The sequence below is a fragment of the Drosophila ficusphila genome, unplaced genomic scaffold (assembly GCF_018152265.1).
Source record: "Drosophila ficusphila isolate 14025-0441.05 unplaced genomic scaffold, ASM1815226v1 contig_127, whole genome shotgun sequence".
Lineage (NCBI taxonomy): Eukaryota > Metazoa > Arthropoda > Insecta > Diptera > Drosophilidae > Drosophila > Drosophila ficusphila.
In genome coordinates, this window is record NW_025064016.1 from 838951 (window position 1) to 866078 (window position 27128).

At 49.3% G+C, this 27128-nt stretch overlaps 5 protein-coding genes across 6 annotated transcripts; 3 read left to right on the forward strand and 2 right to left on the reverse strand.

The window, feature by feature from the left end:
• The first annotated feature begins 1061 nt into the window (after positions 1-1061).
• On the forward strand, positions 1062-4294 carry LOC108092680 (cysteine sulfinic acid decarboxylase). The gene is made up of 3 exons (XM_017192367.2): positions 1062-1979; positions 3075-3442; positions 3504-4294. Exons 1-3 carry the CDS (start codon positions 1227-1229, stop codon positions 4099-4101), a joined length of 1719 nt encoding a protein of 572 aa, XP_017047856.1. The 5' UTR covers positions 1062-1226; the 3' UTR covers positions 4102-4294.
• On the reverse strand, positions 4268-8390 carry LOC108092679 (DNA polymerase subunit gamma-1, mitochondrial). Its single transcript, XM_017192366.2, has 3 exons — positions 6187-8390; positions 5305-6127; positions 4268-5239 (listed from the first exon to the last, which is right to left on the reverse strand). Exons 1-3 carry the CDS (start codon positions 8138-8140, stop codon positions 4582-4584), a joined length of 3435 nt encoding a protein of 1144 aa, XP_017047855.1. The 5' UTR covers positions 8141-8390; the 3' UTR covers positions 4268-4581.
• Positions 8391-8456: 66 nt separating this feature from the next.
• LOC108092681 (actin-related protein 2/3 complex subunit 1A-B) lies at positions 8457-10276 on the reverse strand. Of its 2 annotated transcripts, XM_017192369.1 has the most exons (3): positions 10184-10276; positions 9845-10116; positions 8457-9781 (listed from the first exon to the last, which is right to left on the reverse strand). In XM_017192369.1, the coding sequence occupies exons 2-3, from the start codon at positions 9915-9917 to the stop codon at positions 8721-8723; spliced, it is 1134 nt and encodes a 377-aa protein (XP_017047858.1). In that variant the 5' UTR covers positions 9918-10116; positions 10184-10276; the 3' UTR covers positions 8457-8720. The 2 variants fall into 2 exon arrangements, with proteins under 2 accessions (XP_017047858.1, XP_017047857.1); XM_017192368.2 differs by having other exon boundaries at positions 9845-10221.
• Positions 10277-10660: 384 nt separating this feature from the next.
• LOC108092607 (GTP-binding protein 10 homolog) lies at positions 10661-12092 on the forward strand. The gene is made up of 3 exons (XM_017192247.2): positions 10661-10804; positions 10864-11386; positions 11451-12092. Exons 1-3 carry the CDS (start codon positions 10763-10765, stop codon positions 12035-12037), a joined length of 1152 nt encoding a protein of 383 aa, XP_017047736.1. The 5' UTR covers positions 10661-10762; the 3' UTR covers positions 12038-12092.
• A 220-nt stretch (positions 12093-12312) lies between these two features.
• LOC108092688 lies at positions 12313-26593 on the forward strand. Its single transcript, XM_017192384.2, has 8 exons — positions 12313-13340; positions 14973-15118; positions 15179-15508; positions 15569-15833; positions 16041-17123; positions 17185-19694; positions 19752-25686; positions 25742-26593. Exons 1-8 carry the CDS (start codon positions 12704-12706, stop codon positions 26164-26166), a joined length of 11331 nt encoding a protein of 3776 aa, XP_017047873.2. The 5' UTR covers positions 12313-12703; the 3' UTR covers positions 26167-26593.
• Positions 26594-27128: the final 535 nt, after the last annotated feature.

Here is a 27128-nt window from a genome sequence, read left to right on the forward strand (position 1 = left end):
AAAGTTATTGGCAATGTTATGGGTGCATCCAATAAGTTCCCCCATTTGCCGAACACCTCCCGAAACGATGTGTCATGTCACTTAAACGAACCGATTTTTATCTTGGGTTCGGTAAAGTACCGAAGATTTAATTTTCGGATCGGTGGGGTTGGTGTTGCCAAGGTGAATAAACCATTGAAAACGTCATTAATGCATTAAAGGAATCTCTCTGAGTTTATTATATTGGAACGAAAACAAATCGGTTGAGCAATCTTTCATACGTCCAATTGTATCCTATGAGAACATTTTAATATATCATTGCAGACATTTGGGAACTTTCCGCTGAATGTGCACTTTTATTTATAGGGGTTACAGATTATAGACAAGGCCATTGCCCGAGATCGGTTAAGATCGTCGTAAGAGATGTAAAACAAAATGGTAATTCGTATGACTTTCGTTTTTCTTTCAACTTGACCAACTTAACAAAGGTAGCAATTATCGGAAGCTAGACGACCTACACCAACTTATCTCTCATTTTCCCGATATCACGTTTCAGTTGCGCAATTTGCACAACAATTGGCCAAAGAATTATTCAATGAATTAGCATTTAATTCATTTGATTGCATCTAATGAGAGAGAAACCCCGCGGAAAATTGCCGGAGGAGAGACCTCTGCGCATAATCACCATCTCGCGGCAATTACATCGGGTGTATTCCTACATAATTGTATTACATGAGCATATCAATTAGCCAGCTAGCCAATTACCTGCAATATCTCGCCCTTCTCCAACAGCGATTTGGATTGGGATGGTTCTGGGATGAGTGGCCCAGGGAAATCCCTCCAAAGTGGTCTGCACCACCAGCGGGCAGCAGGTACTTTCGCCCGGGTTTCGATTCAGAACCGGAATCCACGAGCCGACCCGATGAGATCGGAAATTGCTCGGCTCTCGAGCGGCATTGTCTTTATGTAAGCGGCATTCGGTGTCGGATTCTGAATTGTGGAAGTCGACGAGCTTTTATAAAAGCGCCAACAACAGCGCCCGTTCATTCAGTTCGCCCGCAGATCATTCAGAATCATTGTCAAGTGCAGCAGCAGTAGCAGCAGCAGCAGCAGCAGCAACAGGACCAAAAAACAACAGCAGCAACATCTATTGCACACCAGCAACAGCCGCAAACAGCAAACAGCAGCAGCAGCAGCAACGTTAGCCAAGTCTTTTACAGTATAAACATCAGTCAAGAGCCAACAAAATGCTGGCCAGCGAGAACTTTCCCACACATCACTTCAAGGAATCTATATTTAAGCCCTACAGTACGACGAGCGGCGATGATTTGGCAAGCGTTAACCCATTGACAGCGGCCACATTGGTGGCGACCACGTCGTCATCGAGTGATACCACCTCCGCCTCAGTTGCATTCGAGACGGCCACCAAAATGTTGGCCACCAGCAATAATAATAATAATAACAATGTCACGCAGGAGCAGGCTGACCTGTCCAGCTTTGTGGCCAGCCATCCGGCGGCCGAGTTTGAGGGATTCATCCGTGCCTGCGTGGACGAGATCATCAAGCTGGCCGTCTTCCAGGGCACCAATCGATCCTCGAAGGTGGTCGAATGGCACGAGCCAGCGGAGCTGCGTCAGCTCTTCGATTTCCAGTTGCGGGAGAAGGGTGAAACGCAGGACAAGCTGCGCGAGCTGCTGAGGGAAACGATTCGGTTTTCGGTCAAGACAGGACATCCGTACTTCATCAATCAGCTGTACTCGGGAGTGGATCCGTATGCCCTGGTGGGTCAGTGGCTGACCGATGCCCTCAATCCCAGTGTGTATACGTACGAGGTGGCTCCGTTGTTCACGCTCATGGAGGAGCAGGTGCTGGGTGAGATGAGGCGTATCGTGGGATTTCCGAACGGTGGACAGGGCGATGGCATCTTCTGTCCTGGCGGTTCGATAGCCAACGGTTATGCAATCAGCTGCGCCCGCTACAAATACGCGCCCGAGTCCAAGGTGAGTGCCCGATCGAAGCCAAGTGGTTTACCGCCAAGTCCGCAATCCACACGGAAGTCCGCAATCCACTTACTCTTGAGTGACTGGCGCCACACTGCTGGCCAAACCATTAGGCATGCCTGTGATATAAGCAAGTGAAACCGAAAGTTCCCAAAGATATAATGCCAAAATCAAAACAATATATGTTTTAATTGTACAACAAGTGGTGATTTAACAAAAGTGAACAAAAAGTACTATAAACGTTTGTGGTAAAACAATTCGTAGTGTAGATTAAAAAAAAATGTTATAAAACATTCTTAAATTTTTTGAAGCAATTTAATGAAAGGATTATAATATACTAGCAGACCCGGCCACGCGTTGCTGTAGCTAAAGTTATTGTTATATTACATTGAAGTATACAATTTAAGAAGAACGGTATGTAAGGTAGATAGTCTTAAGTCTCTAATATTTATTATTTTAAACTATAAATATTTTCAATTTAAATTTAATTTAGCACTAATCGGTGTACAATATTTCTGGTTAACCTGTCTTTAGCTAACACAAATAGACTTGACGGTTTTCCAACACGTGAACATGCAACATATAGTTGCCCACGAGAAAAGCACGGACGGATTAGATTTTTTCAGCGGCATTTTAATTTATTATTATAATTATGTGACAATACCTACATGTATATTTTTTATATCTATAGAATTTTGAATCTACGTATTTTCTATCAAAATTGTTCATAGCAGTGCCATCTATTGTTTACTTACTCAATCTAATCGAAAAGTATCGACATCTATTAGATTCTTTTGGAGTTACCAGATAATTGTGACTTTCAATTAATTATAAACAAATAATTAGCAATAAAATAAAATTGCGACTATAATTAAAGATCTAAGCTATCCTATCTCTCAAGTTGGACCAGACTGCTCACGGTGTGTCAATTTAATTTAAAATCGGTTAAGTAGTTTAGGAGTCCATCGCGGACAAACATCGTGACATGAGATTTATATATATAAGACTAAGGAAATTATAGAGATATATCTTTATATAAAAAGAGATGTAATTTAATATTTATTAATTTCAACATTTTACCACTTGAATCTGCAGAAAAACGGCCTCTTCAACGCGAAACCCCTGATCATTTTCACCTCGGAGGATGCCCATTATTCCGTGGAGAAGTTGGCCATGTTCATGGGATTCGGCAGCGAGCATGTGCGCAAGATAGCCACCAACGAGGTGGGAAAGATGCGGCTGAGCGATCTGGAGGAGCAGGTGAAGCACTGTCTGGAGAACAACTGGCAGCCCCTGATGGTCTCGGCCACTGCTGGAACCACTGTTCTTGGAGCCTTCGATGACCTGACTGGAATTTCGGAGCTGTGCAAGAAGTACAACATGTGGATGCACGTGGACGCGGCCTGGGGAGGTGGTGCCTTGATGTCCAAGAAGTATCGCCATCTGCTCAGTGGCATCGAGCTGTGAGTTTAAATCTGGAAGATATTCCTTTGAGCTTGGAAATTAAGAAGTGATTCCTTACAGTGCTGATTCGGTGACCTGGAATCCGCACAAGTTGCTAGCTGCGTCGCAGCAGTGTTCCACTTTCCTCACTCGACACCAACAGGTTCTGGCCCAGTGCCACTCGACCAATGCGACCTACTTGTTCCAGAAGGACAAGTTCTATGACACCTCCTTTGACACCGGCGATAAGCACATCCAATGCGGCCGTCGAGCGGATGTCTTCAAGTTCTGGTTCATGTGGAAGGCCAAGGGAACGCAGGGATTGGAGGCTCATGTCGAGAAGGTATTCCGCATGGCCGAGTTCTTTACCGCCAAGGTGAGGGAACGCCCAGGATTCGAGTTGGTGCTCGAGAGTCCCGAGTGCACGAACATCAGCTTCTGGTACGTGCCACCTGGTCTGCGGCAAATGGAGCGCAATCGGGAGTTCTACGATCGCCTGCACAAGGTGGCACCCAAAGTCAAGGAGGGCATGATCAAAAAGGGCTCCATGATGATCACCTATCAGCCGCTGCGACAGCTTCCCAACTTCTTCCGCCTGGTGCTGCAGAACTCCTGTCTCGAGGAGTCCGACATGACTTACTTCCTGGATGAGATCGAGTCGCTGGGTCAGAGCTTGTAAACTATGTGAATATGATAGCGAAAGCATGTTATGAGGTTAAGTGTTGACAACATTCTCTTTAGGCTTATGCCGTTTATATCTTCTAGTGTATTGTTAACTTCCCACGTTTGTATATTCTTTCGGATGTTAAGTATTACCTGAAACAATGAACAAAATACATACATAATTATAGGTCATTTGATTTAGACTAAAATGTAGTCTTTTATTGGGAACTGATAAACAATAATTTAACAACAGAAATTCTTCAATAACATTTAGTTTCAGATAAATGCAACGAGGTAGTTTCTTTCGTTTTGCTTGCTTTAAACATTGAGTCAAAAATAAAGTTATGCACGTTATGCAGTATACTTTAGTAAAATATTCTTAGCATTGATAGCTTATTATTATTATTACATTATTATATTTCAGAGGAACTACTAACCGAACTTAAGTTATTTAACAACATGGCAGGTATTGGTAAAAGTTAAGTTTTTCTAAAAGCTAATCCTTCTTAATCCAATCCCACTGACTAAGATCATTGCCACCTGCTTTTTCAATTGCCTCCGCTACACTTAAACTTTGACCTGGTTGTACTCCATAACCAATTCGCAGTCCATGCGGATTCGATGGCGTTTTGCAGTCCATGGTGCACTCTTTGCGCAGCACAGTGTCCACTTCAACTGACGAAAAGAAGGCCACCGACATCGGTAGATCCTTGAGTCCAATGCGGGAAACGCAAAAAGACCGCGTCATTAGGTTGGTGATGTGCATGGCAAGCGCAGCTTTTGCCGACATCTCCTCCTTGACCAAGTATCGTAATTCGTCGTGGAAGCTCAGGCAGAAACGAACGTTAGGACCCATTAGCCACCGCATGCTGACGAGCATCAGGTGAAGGAAGTCCACGGCTCCGCTCTGCACAACCCAGTTGATGCGAGTGGGCAGAAAACGTTGCTCCTGCTCGGGACCTCCATCCGCCTCCAATGCCCGACTGAGGCGTCCCCCCAAGAACGGTGTCTGCGGCTGTGACCTCGTGGCAATCTCCTCCAGCCGATTGAACATGGCGCTTTCGGTGCCACCCTGCCAATTGGGTCTATAAAACACCTCGGAAAGGGTTCGGTTGCGCTGTATAGCAAGTCGGGAAGCCTCATAGCTGGTATAACTGCAATCAATAGCACAACTCTTAAGATGTTCTCTTTTTAAGTGCCTGTATAGTTAGTTACATACGGTCTGTCCTCCAGTTCGTCGTGGAACTCCTCTCTCAGGCGATATACCCGCTTGCCTTTGGTGATAGAAAACATTTTCATAGCCTTCGCCTTGGCCTCGGATGCACTGAAGGTGGGATTAAATTGACGTAGCAGTGTCTCCGCGAACAGTTGACCTGCTCCATAGATACGTGCGTAGTTTATTACCTTGGCATGGTCACGGGAAATGCCCACCGCTTTGGCAGTGATGGAGTGCATGTCACTGCCGTTCGACTTACTGCCACTTAGAGTCATCCAACCGAGGGGCGTGGCTCCGTGCTCTCCGCAAGCGTAGGCATCGCCCAGCACTGAAGCAATCCACAGTTCCTGTGAGTCGACATCGGCACCCACCAGCCTGTAGCCCGGCGGAGCCTGCACCATTGAACGTAGTTCCGATCCCAGGCGATCAGGTCGCGAGTTCGAGGCCGTCATCCATGTGGGTTCCATGGCACGCCGGGTTAATGTGCCACAAGCTACGACCTGCGGGCAAATGGCTCCGTAGGAAGTGTGCTGGGCGTTCTCTGCAGTAAGTTCCTTGGGCAGTTGCTGTGGATCCAGCCACACAACCATTTGACCCATGATCCTATCGCGATTGTTTCGCCAATAGGACATCATGCGTGCAATGTCGATAACACGGGCGGCAGCTTGACAAGAAGGATCTCCACTACTCAAGACGTTCTCCGAAAACTTGTTAAGAAAGTCCTTGGACAGGGGGTTACCCACGCGAAAGGATGGTCCGTTTTTATGTGGAAGCTTGAGGAAGAAGCAAGAATCCTCGAGCACTTTGTTGCACCAGACACCAGAACCTTAAAACGAAGTAATATTATTGCAATTATATAATTTTATATTTTTTTTTTATTACTACCTTGGTATTGAGTTTCCAAACGCTTTTGCTTCTGGGATACCTTCTTATAGTGCTCTCTCTTTCCCAAATGCTGTTCCACCTGACCAGGCAGCATATCAAAAGCCATATCACTTTCCAACTTCGAGGCAGATTGTCGAGCAAACTCCGGCACTGGGCAGCGCGCCAAAAGTTGCTCCATGGGCAGTCGGTCTACTCCTTCCGCATCACTGCGAAAGGGAACCAGGAAACCCCAACCTTGCTCCCGCTCGTAGTGCAGGGGATATCCTTCCCAGCAAAGGGAAAGCAACTTGGGGGCAATCTGCATGCCAGTACTGATCTCGCTGGCTCCCGGGGACCACGACTCCTCTTCCTCCTCTAGAATTTCATCTTCCTTTTTGCTCGGTGGCTTGCGGCACAATTTACGATACCACAAAGGATATCCAGGAAGCAAAGGTCTTCGAGCTGGAAGCAGTGACCGTTGATCGTAGAGGTGTTGGAACTTTACTTGGAGGCGACGCTGCTCAGCTGTTGTTCCAAAGTCCTGACGCTCTTCCCTAGGCAAAGGCTTCCGCTTCGGCGGCTGCTTTAATTTGAGTTCCTGCACGCTCCAGTCTTCGTCCCACAGCCAAAGATTTTGGCGATACTGATCATCAAGAAGCAGAGAGCAAGCTTCCTCAGCTCTGCGTCCCAAATGGTACTTCGCCTCGATGCTGAGATCCTCGTAGGTGAGCTGTGCCTCGCGGATGTAACGCTCCCAGTTGGAGTTCACTGGCAAATAGGCGGAGCCCATTTCCAGCATGCCAGCCAGCGAAGCAGGATGAGGAAAACGCTCGGCATACAATGGATATAAAACTCGGAGCACGCGATGCGTGGCCTCCACATCACCGGCACAGTAGTTGGTCAATGACTGGAAGTTCTGACGCACTTGATCCAGAGTCCCTTCGACGAAAATGTTCCTCGGCTCCTTCGAAAGGGGTTCTCCACCACAATATAGGCGATGCACCTCGACCAAACTATTCAGGGAACTCTGCTCCAGCCAACCCAGATCCTCAGGAGCCGGTTCCTTTTTGGACTTTAGCATGGCTCGCTGGTAGCTCGTCACTCCACTGACGCACATGTGCAGCGACATGGTGTCAACGAACCGGGTGCCAGTATCCTCGATTAAATACTGCTCCTTTAGTCGCGCCCTGTCGTAGGAGACATTGTGTCCGACCACCAGACCAGGTCCCCTGGTTCCCAGAGGAATGAGTTCATCGGGGGAGTAGTGAGGTCGCTCTGTATCCGTGTCCACATCCAGGGGCTCGGTTTTCGGAAGACTTAGCCGGTGTTTGGTAAGCTTAGGACTCACCCAGGAGTACCATCTCTTAGTGCTGACGGCGGTGGCCAAAACTGGTGCCTGTCCTTCCTTAACGCACACCTCGACATCGAAGATAAGTCCCTTTTCCAGCGGGTAATCCACTGGGGAAACTTTACCATCCTCGGGATCATAGGCAGTCCATCCGGTGAAGAAGGCCCATTTCCTTGGGCGCTTTGGAAGTTCTTCGCATTGAACCAATGGCGTTAGTAGCTCCTCATAAGGGTACACCTGTTCCTTAGCTATGTTGTGAAAATGATCCTCGATATTGGCCCCCCTTAAAGGAGGTAATTTCAACTGGACATCGGGCACAGGATCACAGCTCTCGATGTCGACACCATGTCTGCGCAACTCATCCTGGTAAACCTTAGCGGAGGCTACCTGCTGCTCTGAAATGGAGCGAGGGGATTGGGGAAACAACTGCGAGTGCAGATTCTTCGAAATCATCTGCACCTTCACAAGATTCTCCGCATATTCCGGTTGTCCCACCAAACTTTCCGTCTTTTTTGGTTTGTTTACCTTTGGCGGTGGCCTAATTCGGCGGTAAATTTTCAGGCTGCTGCTGGCATAGTGCTCTCGGCTGACCTTGCTGGCGAAATTTCTAATCAGGAGGATCTGCATCTTGGATTAATTGGAATAAACATCCTTTTAAACAACAGAAGTTCAGCAGGCGGCCACTCAATCCCCTGTAGATTGCCGGCAATTCAGATATTTTTTTGCGGTTCAGCGGCGGTCACACTTAACAAATTTTAAATTTCCGTTAAAAACGTTTTTAAAAAGATAAATTTATAAGTTACAAATTAGTAATATTAGTCATTCAATTTAAGTCATACACTCAATTTACGCACATTATTTGAGAGGTAACATGAACCGAATGCCATTAACCAATGAAATGTAATACATTTAAGTCCCCCAAGATATCAATTAAGAGAACAAATACGAATAAAAAACATTTTATTCAGTTTGCTATAAAGGTGAAACACTTTAAAACACACACACAGACTTTCGGAACCATTATGGAAGTGGGGGAAAAGAACAATCTCTTCGGTTAATTTATGTAAAAAAAGCTTTCGCACGGTACAGAACAATGGGAAAAGCGATTTTGGAAAACATTTTGGCAAATACTGCACTTCTGGCCAGGCCAACACACTCGCTAACAGACAATAACACGTAACGCTGGACCGTTCCGTTCCGGACCGAACTAGATCTGCAGGTTGCGCATACCGCCGTTGATGCCGCCCTGTTCCACGTTCCAGATGACCAGCTGCCCATCGACTCCTGAGGTCGACACCTTGCTGGCGCTCGCCTTGTCGCCGGCGTACAATCGCACGCTGGTGATCGCGTTTTGATGGATGGAGTCAACCACCGTGTCCGTATTCTCCGTGCGCATGTTGCGGTCCATCGACTGGAAGATCCTCATAGCGGTAATACCGCTGGACTCCTTCTTCTGCGACTTGTCCAGCTTGCCGCTCAGCACCAGCTTCCCGTCCGCAGTAAGGCTATAAAGCAGCGGCACGCAGCTGTATCCGGCCACAACGACGGACGTGGGCGAAACCCATTCGCACGAGAGGAACGGCAGATAGCCGGTGCGGCAGCGGATCACCGTGTTGCCATTGGTTGCGTCCGCAATGCTCACACAGCTATCGTGTCCCACCCAGCAGACCTTATTTCCGTCGCTGGAAAAGCTCACGCTGTTGATCCAACCGCCTCCAGAGGTCTGCGAGTTACGGAACTCAGCCATCATCTGACCAAGGGGTTTACGGTTGCCCCACGGCGTAGGCGAAGGCGGTTCCTCAATGTCCTTGATGAAGGCCGAGAAAACCCGCACCTTGTAGTCCGTTGAGCCGGCCAACAGAAGGACGTTATTGGGATGCCAGTCCAGCGAGGTGACCGTCGAGCGGATAGGCTTCTTAATGTGCTTCGACACCCACCAATCGTTCTCGGACTCGAAGTAGCACACGGAGATCAGCCGAGCCCCCGATCCCACGGCAAACTTGTTCTCCGCCGGCGACCACTTGACACAGGTGGCCGCCCGGTTTATACGCAGCAGCACCAACGTGGGTTTCCACTTTCCATCCTCCCCCTGCGTCCAGACGTAGGCATTCCGATCGGCTGCACAGCTTACGATTCGGTTGGTGTTCTTGGCCCAATCGATTCCCATGACGCGCAGATCGTGCTGGTTAAGCACATCCGCGAGCTTCCAGTCGCTGCCCTCTCGGCTGTATATGTGAATCTCATGGTTGTTGGGCGATAAGGCAATCTCTGCGGGTTGAAAGTGGGTGAGTCACGGTCGCGGATGAGTAACCTACATATATCGGCACTTACGGGTACGATCCTTGTTCCATGCATGGCAGGTGATGGATGCCAGCGAGGTGCCAAAGGTGTAGGTCTCGGCCATCGTGGGAGGCTAAATGCAATCGGAATGCAGAGAGTTCGTCCAACCAACCACACACGTAGTTTCAGTTTAGTTCGCCGGATTGCGCTGAGACCAAGTGGGCGTTGTTTTTTGCTGGCTGCACTTCGCTCTGGTTTTAATCGCGGACTCTGGGCCGTCTACACGATTAAGCTGGCGTTGCTAGGATGGATTCTCGAATTCCCTAAGCAGGAAGAGCAGAGCGTTGTGGAAAAAAACTTTTTTTATGAAGAATGCACAAAATTAATCACCCGAAGTTTAGCGAAGTGTGACCGAGCTGGAGTAATTTGTATCTGTGCCGATGTCACCAAAAAATACTTAAAAAATCTAACTTTAAAAAGATACCTAGCCTTCAGAGATGCACAAATGGCAATTGTTTACAAGTGCGGTGCACGGTAAATACAGTTTAAAAAAATAAAGTAAAATATGGAAACGATGTGTTCATTTATAAATTTAAAACTTCGAAATCCGTTGGCGGAGAGTGAAAATTTTTCCCCGTTTTTTTGTTATTAACAATTAAAGATGCAATTTGTAGTACAAATTCGGATTTGAGTGACCGTATTTGCAATAATCCGCCACCAGACGACTGCAATAATCGGCACATCACATGCAAATATGGTCACTCAGATCCGAATTTGTATTACGAATTGCATCTTTAATTGTTAATAACAAAAAAACGGTGCAAAATTTTCACTCTCCGCCAACGGATTTCGAAGTTTTAGACAAAAGCTTTTGATAAATTAACTATTTTATGTGAAGTTTTCGTCATATCTGTAAAAAGTCACTGTTAAGCGAAATGCGCATCACTGTTGTATAATGCTACCGGTGAGATGGTGCAGCTGTTTAAATTCCTGTTAAAATCGCACAAATCTGTAAGAACAAAGCTGAAATTACTGAAATAAATCTAAAACAAATATTCCTTAATACCTAGCCTGGCCGCGCCCATTTCCGGCCCACTTTCCTGGACACGCTGCGTCTAGCGGTTCGCGGAGGACATGGCGGAAACGGATTGCCGAAATACGGAGGAGTGGGCGGCCAAGGCGGATGCGTCTATTTCGTAGCCAAGGAAGGCCTGACCCTTCGCAAAGTTGTCCAGGGATTGAAGGACAAGCGGGTAGCCGCCTCCAGCGGCGAGGACAGCAGCAAGGCAAGCATTTTCGGGCGCCGTGGAGTAGACCAGAAGATTGAAGTGCCGGTTGGCGTTCAGGTGTATGATGACCGACAGAAACTCATTGCCGATCTTGACCAGAACGAAGCCACCTGCATTGTGGCGGGCGGAGGAATCGGCGGATGCCCGGCCACTGATTTCATCGGTCGTCCTGGCGAGAATCGCACAGTGAATCTGGATCTGAAACTGATTGCAGATGTGGGACTTGTGGGATTTCCCAATGCTGGAAAGAGTACGCTACTGAAGGCGGTATCCAATGCCAAACCCAAGATTGCAGCTTATCCATGTGAGTAATTCCCATTTCCACGATTATTTGAGGGACGCTATTTATTTATAAATTTAAAACACAGTTACCACAATTCGGCCCCAGATTGGAACCATCGAGTATAAAGATCTGCGCTCCATCACCGTAGCCGATCTTCCTGGGCTCATCGAGGGAGCCCATGCAAACTTTGGCATGGGCCACAAGTTTCTTAAACATGTGGAACGCACCCGCCTGTTGGTACTGATGGTCGATATTTTCGGCTTCCAGCTGAGTCCTCGGCACCCACATCGAGATTGTGTGGCTAATATTTATGCGTTAAACCGAGAGTTGGAGCTTTACGATCCATCTTTACTAGAAAAGCCTAGTGTTCTGCTGCTCAACAAAATGGACAAGGACGGCGCCCACGATATCTTGACTAAAGTAAAGCCAATCATTAACGACCTGGCTAGCGGATTGGACCAGTGTCCCGAGGAACTGCGACCACAACAAGTGCTTAAGTTCGAGAGTATAGTGCCAATATCGGCGATAAACTCGACTAAAATAACGCAAGTAAAGTCCCAGTTGAGAAGGACGCTAGTGCGATTGGCTGAAAAACAGTTTCTGGCGGACGAGGAGCAGATCAAGGAGCAACTCAAGCAGCGCGTGGGCGTAGTGGGTCCCAAAATTACTTAGTTTTAAGTGTCGATTGTAAAAGTTAAACAAAGAACATGGCTAAAATTTAAATCGATGTTTGGTAACGCCGCATATGTTTTTTATTCATTAAATGTTTGTTTATGTTTTTAAAGCTTACGGTTTACATTTAAAAGACATCCTTCCCGCATTCAAAAATACTGTGAAAGCTTCGGAAGCGATTAATAAGCTCCCATGTCGATGGACAACCCCCATTGGCTATCGATAACCAGTTGGCCCCATCGCTAAGTGCGCTCCACAAACAGTTTGTTGTTGTGCCTCGCTGAACGTTACATTCGTCGCGCGTTCGGGAGCAAAAAAATAAATAAAATAAAATGATTAAAATCCCACGCCCGCCGAGAGCCAATAATATTTGCAATTGCAGGGCAGTTGCAGAGTGCCATGTGTAAAGTGAGTTCGCCGGGATAAAATGCAAGTGCCGAAGGACAATAGCGCCAACAACAATGCCAGTTCGATACATACACACAGACGAGGCCCGATGAAAAACTGGTATATAAAAGACGCCAAAAGCTTGCGAAAAAGAGAGCAAACGCGCCCCTAACTTGGCTCCGGGATATAAAAAGGGCAACAATAAAACAGAAACAAAAACAACAAAAAGCAGGCGACGCGATTCGAGGGGCAGGATAAACAGACAACAAGCCGTTCGTGATGTCACAACAACACCCCCATCACGCCCACCCGCATTACGCCCATCACTATCATACGCCCCCTGCGACGCCCATGTCCTTGCAGCAGCAGCAGCAGCATCAACAGCAGCAGCAGCAAACGCAACAGCAGCAGCAGCACGCCAATTGGTACTCACATGTTGCTTCCTACCCCACACCCCACTCGGCCTTCGGCCACCCCGCTCCAACACCACCGCCCGCACCCCCCTGCAAGGCCGCCAACAGCAGTAACAGCAACAACAACAACATGGGAGGAGGGGCCTATGGGCCGGGGGGCGGCGGTGGCAATGGGGTGCAGGGTTATTATGGCGCCGCTGGCGGTGGCCTCAATGTCAGTGGGGCGGTGGGCGTGGGAGTGGGCGGTGGGCCGAGTTATGGCCTTGGGGCCAATACAGTGGCATATGCCCACAACCAACTGCTGCAGTACCAACAACAGCAACAGCAGCAGCAGCAACAACATCAGCAACTTCCGCAGCATCTCAACCCGCAGAGGTCCTATATGGGCCACGATATCATGACCACCGGCAGCTATCCCTATATCAAGAGCGAACCAATGGAAGCCTTCCAGCAGCCCCCAAATCCCATGGCCCCGCCCCCGGCGCCAGAAATATTAATTAAATGTGAGTATTCATCTAAAAATAATCAAGTTAGTTAAATTTAAATATATAATCCTAAAGAATATCTGTAAAATATCCTGCAAATATTACTTAATCAACTAGTTACTCATTTTATTTTGTCAGTATTTGTATGTAATTTGTAATGCATGTATGTGCTTTTACATCAGTGTTTTTGTGTATACATGAAAGGGTTCCTACCGCACATAAAAGTAATAAATATAGTGTGCGAAAAAAATTTTAAATTTAAATTAATTAATAATAATTAAAAGGATTAACGAACATTGGTTTTTGAATATTTACAACAAATATCGCACCAACTTAAAAAATCGTCCCCTATTTAAAAACAGAAATAACATACATATATAAATCTTTTTGTGTTACATATTACATAGCTATTTTGGCCAACTGTCAAATAGGCGGCAATCCCCTCGGCAATTAATAAACAACATCCATACTTATTCCTTTAGATAAGCCAGGATAATATTATAACCCAAACGCCCAAAAGTATTTAAATATAAAACCCTTTCAAATAGCAGAACAATTCAGTTAAGTTAAGCGCAAAATCTATTTTCCCATAGAAACAGATACAGAATACACGCACACTAAATTTACTTGGGGCCATTTTCCTATAAGTAGCGTAATTTCAGCTCCGTTTTGGCGTCGAATCAATAAAACGTTTGTTGAGTTTCGCTGAGGTTTGGCGCTTGTTTCGTTCGGATGGTTTTCGGATTGGGATTCGGTTCTGTCGCTCGTCAACCTACGGCTCTGTATCTCTATCTCTCGGTATGTGCGAAAGTACGGTACGGTACGGTTGTCTGTATGTATCCATTTAGCAAATGTATACTCGGATAGATGCTTTATACTACCGGCGTAACAACCTATTCAGTTCGATATGTATATATGAACGTACGATGAACGTACACATCCAATAAGTGTGCATATCATCTCCCTCTTCGTTTCGTTTTTCGGAAAGGGTTGTGGGGGACCGTCTTCCAAGTGGCATCTTATGTAACGTGCTCCCATAGACTAACCTGAAAATTATTGGTTCCGCCCCGAACTCCCCGCACTGTCAATTAAATGGGCGTTAGGGCGGGGCAGAATCAAGAGAGTAAAACAAATATTATTAGGTACGCACAAAATACACACATACATCAAACACAATTATATTACTATAATAAATAAGTTTAGTGTCTCTTGGTTGAACTCCTATGCATTAGGAAGATGGAAAAATACAGAATTACTATTCAGTGGTGCTCTTTCATATTATTTGTTTAATCAATAATACCATTTATATTTCTAAATATTATTATTTTGTTTAGTTCAAACGTCCAAAGGCTAAGTTGCCACCATAAATAATGTAAATAGAAGAAATATCTGTTTGTCTGCAGAGCACTCCGTTATCTATCAATTTAATGTAGGCGCAATTCATCCTTATCAGCAACCAAAGGGGAGTTCAAAAACAATTCGAAACCATAGAAACAAACATTGAGTACAGAATTTTCCATCTGCGCAGGGTTTTCTCGAATAGTTTTTTTATTTTGTTTTATTAAAGTATTTAGTTTTGCTTTTTATGTAACTTTATAAATACATAAACAATGCATAAAAAAAAGACCTAAAAATATTTTTATTCTACAGCGGAACCCATTGACGAACATTCCTACAAGTCCAACTATATAGACGACAATACGCCATTTGCTGACTTTAGCAAGTTTAGCGAATTCAGCGAGGACATGCTGAGTCCCAAAGTGGAGCTGACCGTCAAGGATGAGTCCTATGGAAGAGTGAGTTAAAAAGGACTTCCTGAATAGCAAATTAGCTAATTATCTGCATCTTTATTTCAGAATTCCAACAGCTTTATGCGGCGAAAGCAGCAATCCGATCGCAGTGCCGAAAGCTTACCAATTTGCCAGCGCTGCAAGGAGGTCTTCTTCAAGAAACAGATCTACCTGCGGCATGTGGCCGAAAGCAATTGTGGCATACAGGAGTACGACTTCAAGTGCAGCACCTGTCCCATGTCCTTCATGACCGCCGAGGAGCTGCAAAGGCACAAGCACCTCCACCGATCGGACAGATTCTTCTGCCACAAATACTGTGGCAAGTATTTCGATACGATCGCAGAGTGCGAGGCACACGAGTACATGCAGCACGAGTACGACAGCTTTGTCTGCAACGTAAGAAGCTTAAATCGGGGTTTATTGTAAACACTGTATAATTAATAATCTGTTTTGCAGATGTGCTCGGGAACCTTTGCCACTCGAGAGCAGCTTTACGCCCACCTGCCGCAGCACAAGTTCCAGCAGCGGTTCGACTGTCCCATCTGCCGATTGTGGTACCAAACGGCCCTCGAACTCCACGAACACCGACTGGCAGCTCCTTACTTTTGTGGCAAGTACTACACGGGAGGACAGTCGTCTGCTGCTTCCCAGTCGCAGACGCAGCAGCATCAGAATCAAACGAACTACAAGCTGCAGGATTGCCATATGGCCACTATGGAAAGTAAGTTTGCTATTACATCTGCAAAGCATCAAGATCTTATAATACAAATTTGTTGCTTGGTTAATGTTAAAAGTTTGATTATGTGACCTTCTGTTATTCAAAATTCTCAAAAGAACTAATATGTTGTGGTGTTTGATCAGAAATGCAGCAAATTCCAGACTAATTGAAAGATAAGCGATTTTATTAATATTTTTCTCTTCTTTTCAGTGCCCACCGCCCCGCACCACAAATCGAATCCATCCAGTTCATCTTTGCCTGCGACGGCTGCTCTGAATTCGCTGCTTCAGCAGCGTCAAGCAAACGCGGATGGAGCGGCCATGTTTGCCGCATCCGCCATGAAGAACGAGGTGAATGTAAAGCTGGAGCGCAGCTACAGCAATTCGACCAGCGAGTCGTCGTACAGCGTTCAGGAGAACAACTACAACAATGCCTATGGCAGCGATAGTTCAATCCACGGCGGAGCCATCGCTGGACCACAGGCACATTCGTCAACGCTGGACGATTCGGAGGACGCCTTGTGCTGTGTGCCGCTGTGCGGCGTGCGGAAGAGCACGAGCCCAACGCTGCAGTTCTTTACGTTTCCCAAGGACGAGAAGTACCTCAACCAGTGGCTGCACAACCTCAAGATGTTCCACATACCCGCCGCCAGTTATGCCAACTTTCGGATCTGTAGCATGCACTTTCCGAAGCGCTGCATCAACCGATACTCTCTGTGCTATTGGGCTGTGCCCACGTTTAATCTCGGCCACGACGACGTGGCGAATCTCTACCAGAATCGGGAGCTGACCAACACCTTCACCACCGGCGAAGTGGCGCGCTGCAGCATGCCGCATTGCACCAGTCAGCGGGGCGAGAGCAACCTGAAGTTCTACAACTTCCCCAAGGACATCAAGAGCCTGATCAAGTGGTGCCAGAACGCACGACTTCCCGTACAGGCGAAGGAGCCGCGCCACTTCTGCAGTCGCCACTTCGAGGAGCGCTGCATCGGCAAGTTCCGACTGAAGCCCTGGGCGGTGCCTACTTTGCACCTGGGTGCGCAATATGGGAAGATCCACGACAACCCCAAGAACTTGTATGTGGAGGAGAAGCGCTGCTGCTTGAACTTTTGCCGCAGGAGCAGATCCTCTGACTTCAATATGTCGCTATATCGATTTCCCAGAGATGAGGTGCTCCTGCGCCGCTGGTGCTACAATCTTCGCCTGGATCCGGGCGTATATCGCGGGAAGAATCACAAGATATGCAGCGCTCACTTCATTAAGGAAGCCCTGGGTCTTAGGAAACTTTCACCGGGTAAGTTTATTCTACAAAGAAGAAGCCAAATAATATATGTAATTTCTTCTCCTTCTTTCAGGTGCTGTTCCTACGCTTCATTTAGGCCACACTGACACCTTCAACATCTACGAGAATGAGCTTTGGCCACCGCCAACGCCCTCAAACAGTCACGGCAGTGGCCTCCAGCAGCTGCAGTCGCAGCATCACACTTCGCAGCACTCGCTGCAACAGCAGCTGCACAGCAAATCCTACCAGCGCCATTCGGCGGCCTCCACCTCGTCCTCGGCCAGTTCGGCCACCTCTCACTACGTGGATCCGGAGCTGAGTGCCTCCTATTTGGCCATGGGTGCCGGTGGATCAGCGGCTTTGAATGCCAGCGACAGCATGGACATCTGTTGCGTGCCCAGTTGCGAGAGCAAGCGGCACAACAACGAGAACATCACATTCCACACCATCCCGCGGCGGCCGGAGCAGATGCGCAAGTGGTGCCACAACCTGAAGATTCCCGAGGAGAAGATGCACAAGGGCATGCGGATCTGCAGTCTGCATTTCGAGCCCTACTGCATCGGGGGCTGCATGCGTCCGTTTGCGGTGCCCACACTGCAGTTGGGTCACGACGACGATGATATCCACCGCAATCCGGATGTTATCAAGAAGCTGAACATCAGGGAAACCTGCTGCGTGGCCGTCTGCAAGAGGAATCGCGACAGGGATCATGCCAATCTGCATCGCTTCCCCAGCAACGTCTCCCTGCTGACCAAGTGGTGTGGCAATCTTCAGCGTCCCGTTCCGGATGGCAGCAAGCTCTTCAACGACGCCATCTGCGAGGTGCACTTCGAGGATCGCTGCCTGCGCAACAAGAGGCTAGAGAAGTGGGCCGTGCCCACACTGATTCTGGGTCACGAGAACATCCCCTACCCGCTGCCCACTCCAGAGCAAGTGGCCGAGTTCTATGCTCGTCCAACTGCACCAAATAATGGCGAGGAGCAGGGCGAGTGCTGTGTGGAGACCTGCAAGCGAAATCCCAGTGTGGATGACATTAAGTTGTACAGACCGCCGGAGGAGGCTTCCGTGCTGGCCAAGTGGGCGCACAACCTGCAGACGGAGGCCAGTCAGCTGACGAGCATGCGGATCTGCAATCTGCACTTCGAAGCCCACTGCATTGGCAAGCGGATGAGACCCTGGGCGATACCCACTCTAAATTTGGCCGGCAACATAGAGAATCTCTACGAGAACCCGGAGCACTCGATGCTGTACAAGCGGCGTACCCACACAAAGACCAAACTGCCCGCTTCGGTTAAGCCCACCTGGGTGCCCAGATGCTGTCTTCCACACTGCCGAAAGGTTCGAGCTCTCCACAATGTCCAACTCTACCGCTTTCCCAAGGTGAATCGCTCGACGCTGGCGAAGTGGGCGCACAATCTGCAGGTTCCCATGGTGGGCAGTGCTCAGAGGCGGCTATGTTCGGCTCACTTCGAGCCGCATGTGCTGAGCAAAAAGTGTCCGGTGCCGCTGGCGGTGCCCACACTCGATTTGAACTCCCCACCTGGGCTGAAGATCTACCAGAATCCCGCCAAGCTGAAGGCCAGCAAGCTGTGCCTGCAGCGCGTGTGCATTGTAGAGAGTTGCCGCAAGACGCGGGCGCAGGGCGTCCAGCTCTTTCGGCTGCCGCACAGTCCCACGCAGCTGCGCAAGTGGATGCACAACATCAAGACGCGTCCGCGGGCGGCGATGAGGGCTCAGTACCGTGTCTGCTCCCGCCACTTTGAGACGCATTCCTTTAATGGAAGGAGATTGAGTGCTGGTGCGATTCCCACTTTGGAATTGGGCCACGACGACGACGACATCTATCCCAACGAGGCGCAGGCCTTCGTGGACGAGCACTGTGTGGTGGAGGGATGCGAGGCGTCCAAGGAGCAGTCGGAGGTGCGACTGTTCCGCTTCCCCACCGACGACGACGACATGCTGTGGAAGTGGTGCAACAACCTCAAGATGAACCCGGTGGACTGTGCGGGAGTGCGCATCTGCAACAAGCACTTCGAGGCGGACTGCATTGGACCCAAGCACCTGTACAAGTGGGCCATTCCCACCCAGGAGCTGGGCCACGACGATGCGCAGATCGAACTGATACCGAACCCGAAGCCAGAGGACCGGTACGTGGATCCGGTGTTCAAGTGCATTGTGCCCACCTGCGGAAAGACGCGTCGCTTCGACGAGGTGCAGATGAACAGCTTTCCCAAGGATCCGAAGCTCTTCCAGCGCTGGCAGCACAACCTCCGCCTGGAGCACCTCAACTTCCTGGAACGCGAGCGGTACAAGATCTGCAACGCCCACTTCGAGGACATCTGCATTGGCAAGACGCGGCTGAACATAGGATCGATTCCCACTTTGGAGCTGGGTCACGACGAGACGGAGGACTTGTTCCAGGTTAATCCAGCCGAGCTGCAGAGTAACCTCTTTGGACGCCAGAGGCGAGTGCATGAGGAATCGGGAAGCATAAGCAGCATCAAGCAGGAGCTCTCCGAGTCGGAAGATGTGAAGCCGGATGTGGCGATCTTGTCGCAGGATAGAGATTCTCATCCCAGACAGGTCAGTTACCCATTTAGATGAGAAATTTTATTATTTATTAACCAGCATTTATTCCAGGTGAAGTTAAGGAAAATCATTTCCGATTTGAAGTGCTGTGTGCACAGCTGTGGACGCAGTCGCATGGAGCACGGAGCACGACTCTTCCCGTTTCCCACCGGCAAGCAGCAGCACCTCAAGTGGCGCCACAACCTGCGACTGGAACCCGATGAAGTGGATCGCTCGACGCGGGTGTGCAGTGCTCACTTTAATCGGCGCTGCATCGACGGCAAGCAGCTGAGGAGCTGGGCCATGCCCACTCAGCAGTTGGGCCACCAGGAGCAGCCGATCTACGAGAACCCGAAGAACATACCGGGCTTCTTTACGCCCACCTGTGCGCTGAATCACTGCCGCAAGCGGCGGAGCATCGACAACGATCTGCGCACGTATCGCTATCCACGAAGTGAGGATCTCCTGGAGAAGTGGCGCGCGAATCTCAGATTGGCGCCGGATCAATGCCGCGGCAGGATTTGTGCGGATCACTTTGAGGCCCAAGTGCGGGGCAAACTGAAGCTGAAAACCGGAGCGGTGCCCACATTGAAACTGGGTCACGATGAGGGATTAATCTACGACAATGAGGCTATTAAAGTGGGCGTGACTGAGGATGAGGAGGGCAGCTCGGAGTTGCCGCGACTGAAACCCAAAATGGAGCCGATCGATGATGAGGAGGAGGACGCTGTGGCTGAGGCTGAGGCTGAGGAGGATCACCACGACCGGGACAACGAGGATGAAGATGAGAAGGAGGAGCACTATTTCGATCCCCTCGAATTGGTCGAGACCTTTGCCGAACATCCAAGCGATGATGAAGCCGAATATCGAGGGGAAGAGGACGATGAACGGGAGGATGAGGAAGAGGAATTGGACGATGCGGAGCACTTCCTGCCCGACTTGCCACCCGCTCCTCCAGTGGCTCCTCTGCGCCGTGAAAAGCCTGCCAACAATGTGACTCCCATTTGCTGTCTGAAGCACTGCAGAAAGGAGCGCACTGCTTTCCACCTTTTAAGCACCTTTGGTTTCCCCAAGGATCGCCAGCTGCTGCTCAAGTGGTGCGCCAATCTGCACCTGAATCCCGATGACTGCATCGGTCGCGTGTGCATTGAGCACTTTCAGTCGGAGGTTCTGGGAACGCGTAAGCTGAAGCAAAATGCGGTGCCCACTTTGAATGTGGGACACGATGAGCCGCTGAAGTACTCTTGTAATGGCAGGGATCTGGATCAGGAGCAGGCGCAGCCACAGCACTCGGTTTTTCGGCTTTGGAGCCTGAAACACTGCCGCAAGAGGAAGCTGACGGAGCCGCCGGACATCCGGCCGAACAAGTGGCAGATGATGCAGCGGCTGAAGCTGGAGATGCAGATGGAGCGGGAGCGGGAGATCAAGCTGGAGATGAAGACGGAGGCGATGACTCCAACGGGGAATCCGAGGGAGAGTAGGCTGGAGAAGTGTTGCATCAGCAGTTGCGGAAACGAGGAAGTTAGTCAGTTAGTTGCAATGCCCGAGGAGCGAACTCTTCTAAGAAAGTGGCAGCACAATTTAAAGCTTCCTTTTGACTCGATTCCCAGCGAAAGTTGCGTGTGTCTGGAGCATTTCGAGGAGCAGGTTGTGCCAAATGGAAAGCCTGACGAGCAGGCAGTACCCACCCTCAAATTGGATCAAAGGAGTTGGAATATCTACAGAAACAAAGGAGAGTGCCTGGTGGAAAGCTGTGCAAGTGACCTTTGCTCAACCTTTGTGGATTTGCCTTTAAATACGATCATAAGAGAGGAATGGATGTCCTATTTCCAGTTGCCTGAAAGCAGTGAGGGTCTTCTATGTGGAAATCACTTTGTGGAACTGTTTGAGAATGTAGATTTGCCAAAAGTGTTATCCCCAGATAATCTGGAGGAGCTACAGTGGATTGCTCAAGAACTGAAATGCGCTGTGCCTGGATGCTCTTCGAAAAATGAACAGAATCTCCAGCTCATCCAACTTCCCGACAAGGAAGTGGAACTTTTCAAATGGTTGCACAACACAAAGATAACCTACGATCCTGCGAGGCATAAGAGCTATCGCATCTGCCTGCACCACTTTGAAGCATCCTGCCTAGAATCGGATTACCCCAAGTCTTGGGCCATTCCCACTTTAAATCTCAGTCACGAGGACAGGATTCATTTGAATCCCAGGCAGGAGTCACGCAGTGGAACTCCAAACAGCCACTCTAGACTGACTCCCCTGAGGATCAAAACGGATCTCGCCTCTCTGGGAAGTCCTTGTGCGAGTGCGAGTCCCAGTCCGCGGGGAAGGATCAGGATATGCTGTATTCCCACGTGCGGACAGTTCGGGAACAGTCAAGTTCGGCTCTACCGCTTTCCCAGCGAGGAACAGGCATTGCTCCGCTGGCTGGTGAACACGCAGCAGCAGCCGCGCCTCGTGGATCCCCAGGAGCTCTACGTGTGCCAGTCCCACTTCGAACCGGATGCCATTTGCAAGAAGCAGCTGCGCAGCTGGGCGGAACCCACCTTGAACCTCGGTCACGACGGTCATGTGATCCCGAATGCCAGGCACAATGGAAATATCGCTGATAGCCAGGAAACCGAACAGGCAATGAAGTTCATTCGGGAACGCTACTGCTCCGTGCTCACCTGCTTCCAGGCGGAGGATAAGGGGGTGCGGCTCTACGATTATCCCAGGGACATGGCCACCATACGGAAGTGGGCAGCCGCCTGTCGACACCGCTCCATGCAGGCCAGCAGTCACGGATTCAAGGTGTGCCAGTCTCACTTTGCACCCGAGTGTTTCGATTCTGAATCCTTGGATCTGATTGAGGGATCGGTTCCCACGCTCGAGTTGAGCCGGGATGACATTGAGAGGCACTGCTTGGTGCCGGGATGTGTAAAGGATGCAAGTGGGGAACGGATCAGGCACTACAAGGTGCCAAGGACCGCTGCTCAACTGGAAGCCTGGAGCAACAACCTGAAGATCGGCGCAATGGAACTCATTCAGGGAGAGCAGTTCATCTGCGAGCGTCACTTTGAGTCGTTTTGCTTTGGCGCCAGCAAGGGATTGCGTCCTGGTGCGATTCCCACTCTCCATTTGGGACATGATGAGGAGGTAGAGATGTTGCCCAATCCCGAAAATCTTTGGCAAAGCAAAGTGGAGGTTTGTTGTGCACCTGGTTGTGGAAACATCTGGCAGCTTGGAGAGACACCATTCAATGGGTTTCCCAAAATATTCTCATTGGCCGAGAAATGGATGCATAACCTCCGATTGAAAGCCAACAAGGAGCAGTTGGGCAGGCCGAAGGTCTGCAGTAGGCACTTTGAGGACTCCCTCTTTGATAAAAGTGGTTTGATACCGGGTGCAATGCCAACTTTGGAACTGGGTCATTCCTCTCCGGATATTTTCCAAACGGACAAGCAAAGTCTGGGCAGGAATTTAAAGTTCTCAAAGCGCTCTCTTAACTCGGATGTGGATTGCTGTTACCCCGAGTGCATGGAACTCTCCAAGAACCTCACCTTTAATCTGCCACAGGATGAGCAACTGAGGAGAGCTTGGCTGCACCATTTGGACATTGAGGAGCCACCGAATGGCGTCGCACTGCTGTGCCCGCTGCACTTCGTCATTCTCTACGAGCTGAGTGAAAATAGTTTTCCCGAACACACACCGAATCGATTCCTCGAGGATGATTACCATTCTGCGCGGAGCAACAGGCGGGTGAAGATCGTGAGCTGTGCGGTTAGAGGTTGTAGGATGATTCGTCCCCGGGATAAGGTTCTCCTGCACGGATTGCCGCAGAGGAAGGACATGCTGCGGATGTGGGTGGAGAATGGCCAGCTGGAGATCACCGAGCAGCAGCAGCAATACATGCTCAAGGTGTGCCGCAATCACTTCGAGTCGAAGTGCTCCTTTGACGAGAGAAGGCTGCATCCCTGGAGCGTTCCCACTTTGCAGTTGCCAGCGGAGCCGGTGCACCAGGTGCCCAGCAAAGAGGTGTGGCTGGAAATGACCGCGAAACTGAACCAGGAGATCGGGGACATCGATCAAGAGGAGGATCAGGAAACAGAGTATCGGGAAGATGGTGAAACGGAGAACTCCCTTTTGGAACCCATCGTGAGGATGGAGCACATTGAATCCGAGGAGGAAGGCTCGGAAATGCAGGCACTGGAGGTGCTACTGGAGGTGGGCCACGTGGAGCGAATGGACAGCTACGAGAAAATGGACGAGTCCTACAACGATCATATCAGCTACCAATCCTCTGGCATTCGGAACCAATACAATGCCAATCACTGCGCCGTTGAAGGATGCCAGGTGACAATCGAGGACGTGGACGGGACCATCAAGCTGCACAAGTTCCCCGCATCTTCGGAAGCGGCCAAAAAGTGGATGCACAACACCCAGGTGGACATGGACGAGAAGTTCTGGTGGCGCTATCGCATTTGCAGCTACCACTTCGATCAGGAGTGCTTCCAGAGTGCCAGGATCAAGAAGGGAGCGATGCCGACGCTTCTTTTGGGACCCAAAAGGCCGGACAAGTTGTACGACAACGAATTCGCGTTGCAGGAAACGGAAGAGCTTTCCTTGCCAGCTGAAATCCAGCAGGGGGATCGTAAGGAACCGAAAGTTCAGGAGGTGACCAAACTCTGCCTGCCACCGCCAGCTCCGCCACGAAAGTCGAGTAAGTTCTGCCAGATAGACGGATGCACCAACCACCTGACCACCGAGAACATGACGCTGCACAAGTTCCCCCACTCCGAGGACATGTGCCTCAAGTGGCAGCACAACACGCAGGTGCCCTTCGATCCCTACTACAGATGGAGGTACCGCATCTGCAGTGCCCACTTCCATCCGGTTTGCCTGCTGAACATGCGACTGGTCCATGGAAGTGTGCCCACATTGAAGCTGGGCGAGAAGGCGCCCGCCGAGCTCTTCGACAACGACTTCGAGGCCATCAACCTGAGACTGGACAAGCGGTCTGGAGCAGAGCAGTGTGCCGTCCAAATCAAAGAGGAGAGGGAGGAGGACGAGGAGCCCATGCTCTTTTTGGAGCCCGAACTGCAGCTGCACGAGGATCAGGAGATGGAGAAGATGAGGGTGGTGTCGATGCCCTTCAACCCGTCCAACTGGAAGGGCCAACTGCGCCTGCCCGTCAAGCAGGAGAAGGTGTCCTACAACCAGGTGAAGTCCGGCTACGACAAGTGCTCCCTGAGCCACTGCCAGCGGCAGAGATCGCTGCACGGCGTGCACATCTACAAGTTCCCCAAGTCGCGGCAACAGCAGGAGCGTTGGATGCACAACCTGCGCATCCGCTACGACGAGCGGCGTCCCTGGAAGTTCATGATCTGCAGCGTCCACTTCGAGCCGCACTGCATCAGCCTGAGGAAGCTGCGCCCCTGGGCGGTGCCCACTCTGGAGCTGGGCGACAATGTGCCGGAGAAGCTCTTCACCAACGAACAGTGCCAGGAACTCAGCACCGATCGCAGCGAGGCGGGCAGCGACGAGGAGGAGGACGGCCTGCAGGAGGACGAGGAAGAGGAGGAGGAGGACGAGTGCAACGAGGATGTGGAGCCGGAGGTTCGCATCAAGCGGGAGCGCCGTTCCAAGCTGGATCCCTGGCCACCTGGGCAGCTGCCTCCCTGGAAGGTGAAGCAGTGTTGTCTGCCTTATTGTCGCGCCTTCCGCGGCGATGGCATCAAGCTGTTCCGGCTGCCCAACAACCGCACCTCCATCCGCAACTGGGAGATTGCCACGGGAATGGTGTTCAAGGAGTCCCAGAGAAACACTCGCCTCATTTGCAGTCGCCACTTCGAGCCGGAGTTGATTGGCGTGAGGCGTCTCATGCGCAACGCCATACCCACGCGGCATTTGAGTGCCCAAGGAGTCAAGGAGGAGGTGAAGAAAAAGCCTCCAGCGCCCCTGCCCACCTGCTGCATGGCCGACTGTCATCACAATGGAAATGTGAAGCTGCACAAGTTTCCCGGTGGTAAAAAGGATACTCATTATTGAAGGAATTAAATGAATAGCAATCATCTTTGCAGATCCTTCGCTGCTTAGGCAGTGGTGCCAGGCTCTCAGGCTCACCGACACGCAGCGTTACAGGGGTAAACATATCTGCTCGGTCCACCTGCCCACTGACAGGACGATCAGCTGCGTCCTCTGCGGCGCCGACAATGCGGAACCGCCGCTGCTGGACTTTCCGGAGCAGCGCAACCAGCGCGCCAAATGGTGCTACAATCTCAAGATCGAGGCCATACCAAAGTGGGACCACTCCAAGCACATCTGCTGTCGTCACTTCGAGCCGCATTGCTTTGCCCAGCCGGGTGAACTGCGTCCAGGAGCGATACCCACGCTGCATCTGAGTCACGAGGACACGAACATTTTCCTCAGCGATTACGGCACTGGTCCGACCAGCAATCGCTTCAAGGACGAGCCCATGGACAACGACGAGATGCTGCTGGTTTAGTCAACCACACACACACAAGGAATCATTTTAGTCTAGCTTTAGTTTTAGCTGTACCATTTTATAGACCTTTTTGTACAATCATTTTGTACCAATGCCACACATCACGTCTTCTAGTTTTTACCACGTAGTCTCTACCGGTGATTTTAATGCGTTATTAATTCGTAAGTGGCCTAAGCGGAGAAATGCCATACAAAGAAACAAACAACACACAATGTTCCTTAAGTTTTTGTTTTTACTTTTTATACATACGTACTTTAACTGTGAGAAAATGTGTTTTAGTTTCCATGATACCTACATATATATAAACACTATAGATACATACATACAATATGGAATATCTTAGAGCGTATATGTGTAGACTTGTAGATGGCCCAATAATAGTTGGAGTTTTTCTAAATATACATATTACTAAAAGTGAAACTTAAAACAAACTGAAATTAATAAATTTGGATTTTATTTTTTGGTGGGTCGACATTAAAAGGAACAGAAAAAGAAATTGATTAATATGACATTCCAAGCATAAACTTTTTAATTTTAAAGGTAATGGTATATGATATAGTCGTCCGATTTTCATGAAATGTATTTCAACTATGCATTTATTTATGAAAAATCAATGAAAGAAAAATTTGGTAGAGGGTTGTATCTTAAAAATGGAAAAAAAATCGTCCAAAAAATATAAAATTAAAATTAAAAACGTATGATAACTAATGTTTTCTTGTAACTTTATTTTAGGTCCTGGCTGGTGCGGAAAACAGACAGAAGGCCTGCTGCAAACTGGTCTGCCGACTCATCCGAAAAGTCCACATGGCATCAACCTAGGCAGCGAACGGACACAGCGTTGGATTCAAAATTTAACAATAGTTAATTGACTAAATTCGCATCTAAGATGTACAGTATAAGCCTAGGGAATAGTTATACTTAATTATGAAAAATAAACCAGAACTATCGAAATTGTATTATAC

Excerpts from the sequence above, each read along its gene's own strand:
- LOC108092680 (XM_017192367.2), top strand. The coding sequence starts at position 1,227 with ATGCTGGCCAGCGAGAACTTTCCCACACATCACTTCAAGGAATCTATA. Across the intron at positions 1,980-3,074 it reads AATACGCGCCCGAGTCCAAG|AAAAACGGCCTCTTCAACGC; the intron begins GTGAGTGCCCGA and ends TTGAATCTGCAG. Across the intron at positions 3,443-3,503 it reads CTGCTCAGTGGCATCGAGCT|TGCTGATTCGGTGACCTGGA; the intron begins GTGAGTTTAAAT and ends GATTCCTTACAG.
- LOC108092679 (XM_017192366.2), bottom strand. The coding sequence starts at position 8,140 with ATGCAGATCCTCCTGATTAGAAATTTCGCCAGCAAGGTCAGCCGAGAG. Across the intron at positions 6,128-6,186 it reads TTTGGAAACTCAATACCAAG|GTTCTGGTGTCTGGTGCAAC; the intron begins GTAGTAATAAAA and ends CTTCGTTTTAAG. Across the intron at positions 5,240-5,304 it reads GACGAACTGGAGGACAGACC|TTATACCAGCTATGAGGCTT; the intron begins GTATGTAACTAA and ends TATTGATTGCAG.
- LOC108092681 (XM_017192369.1), bottom strand. The coding sequence starts at position 9,917 with ATGGCCGAGACCTACACCTTTGGCACCTCGCTGGCATCCATCACCTGC. Across the intron at positions 9,782-9,844 it reads ATGGAACAAGGATCGTACCC|AGATTGCCTTATCGCCCAAC; the intron begins GTAAGTGCCGAT and ends TTCAACCCGCAG.
- LOC108092607 (XM_017192247.2), top strand. The coding sequence starts at position 10,763 with ATGGTGCAGCTGTTTAAATTCCTGTTAAAATCGCACAAATCT. Across the intron at positions 10,805-10,863 it reads TGTTAAAATCGCACAAATCT|CCTGGCCGCGCCCATTTCCG; the intron begins GTAAGAACAAAG and ends CTTAATACCTAG. Across the intron at positions 11,387-11,450 it reads CAAGATTGCAGCTTATCCAT|TTACCACAATTCGGCCCCAG; the intron begins GTGAGTAATTCC and ends TTTAAAACACAG.
- LOC108092688 (XM_017192384.2), top strand. The coding sequence starts at position 12,704 with ATGTCACAACAACACCCCCATCACGCCCACCCGCATTACGCCCATCAC. Across the intron at positions 19,695-19,751 it reads GAGATTCTCATCCCAGACAG|GTGAAGTTAAGGAAAATCAT; the intron begins GTCAGTTACCCA and ends CATTTATTCCAG. Across the intron at positions 25,687-25,741 it reads GCTGCACAAGTTTCCCGGTG|ATCCTTCGCTGCTTAGGCAG; the intron begins GTAAAAAGGATA and ends TCATCTTTGCAG.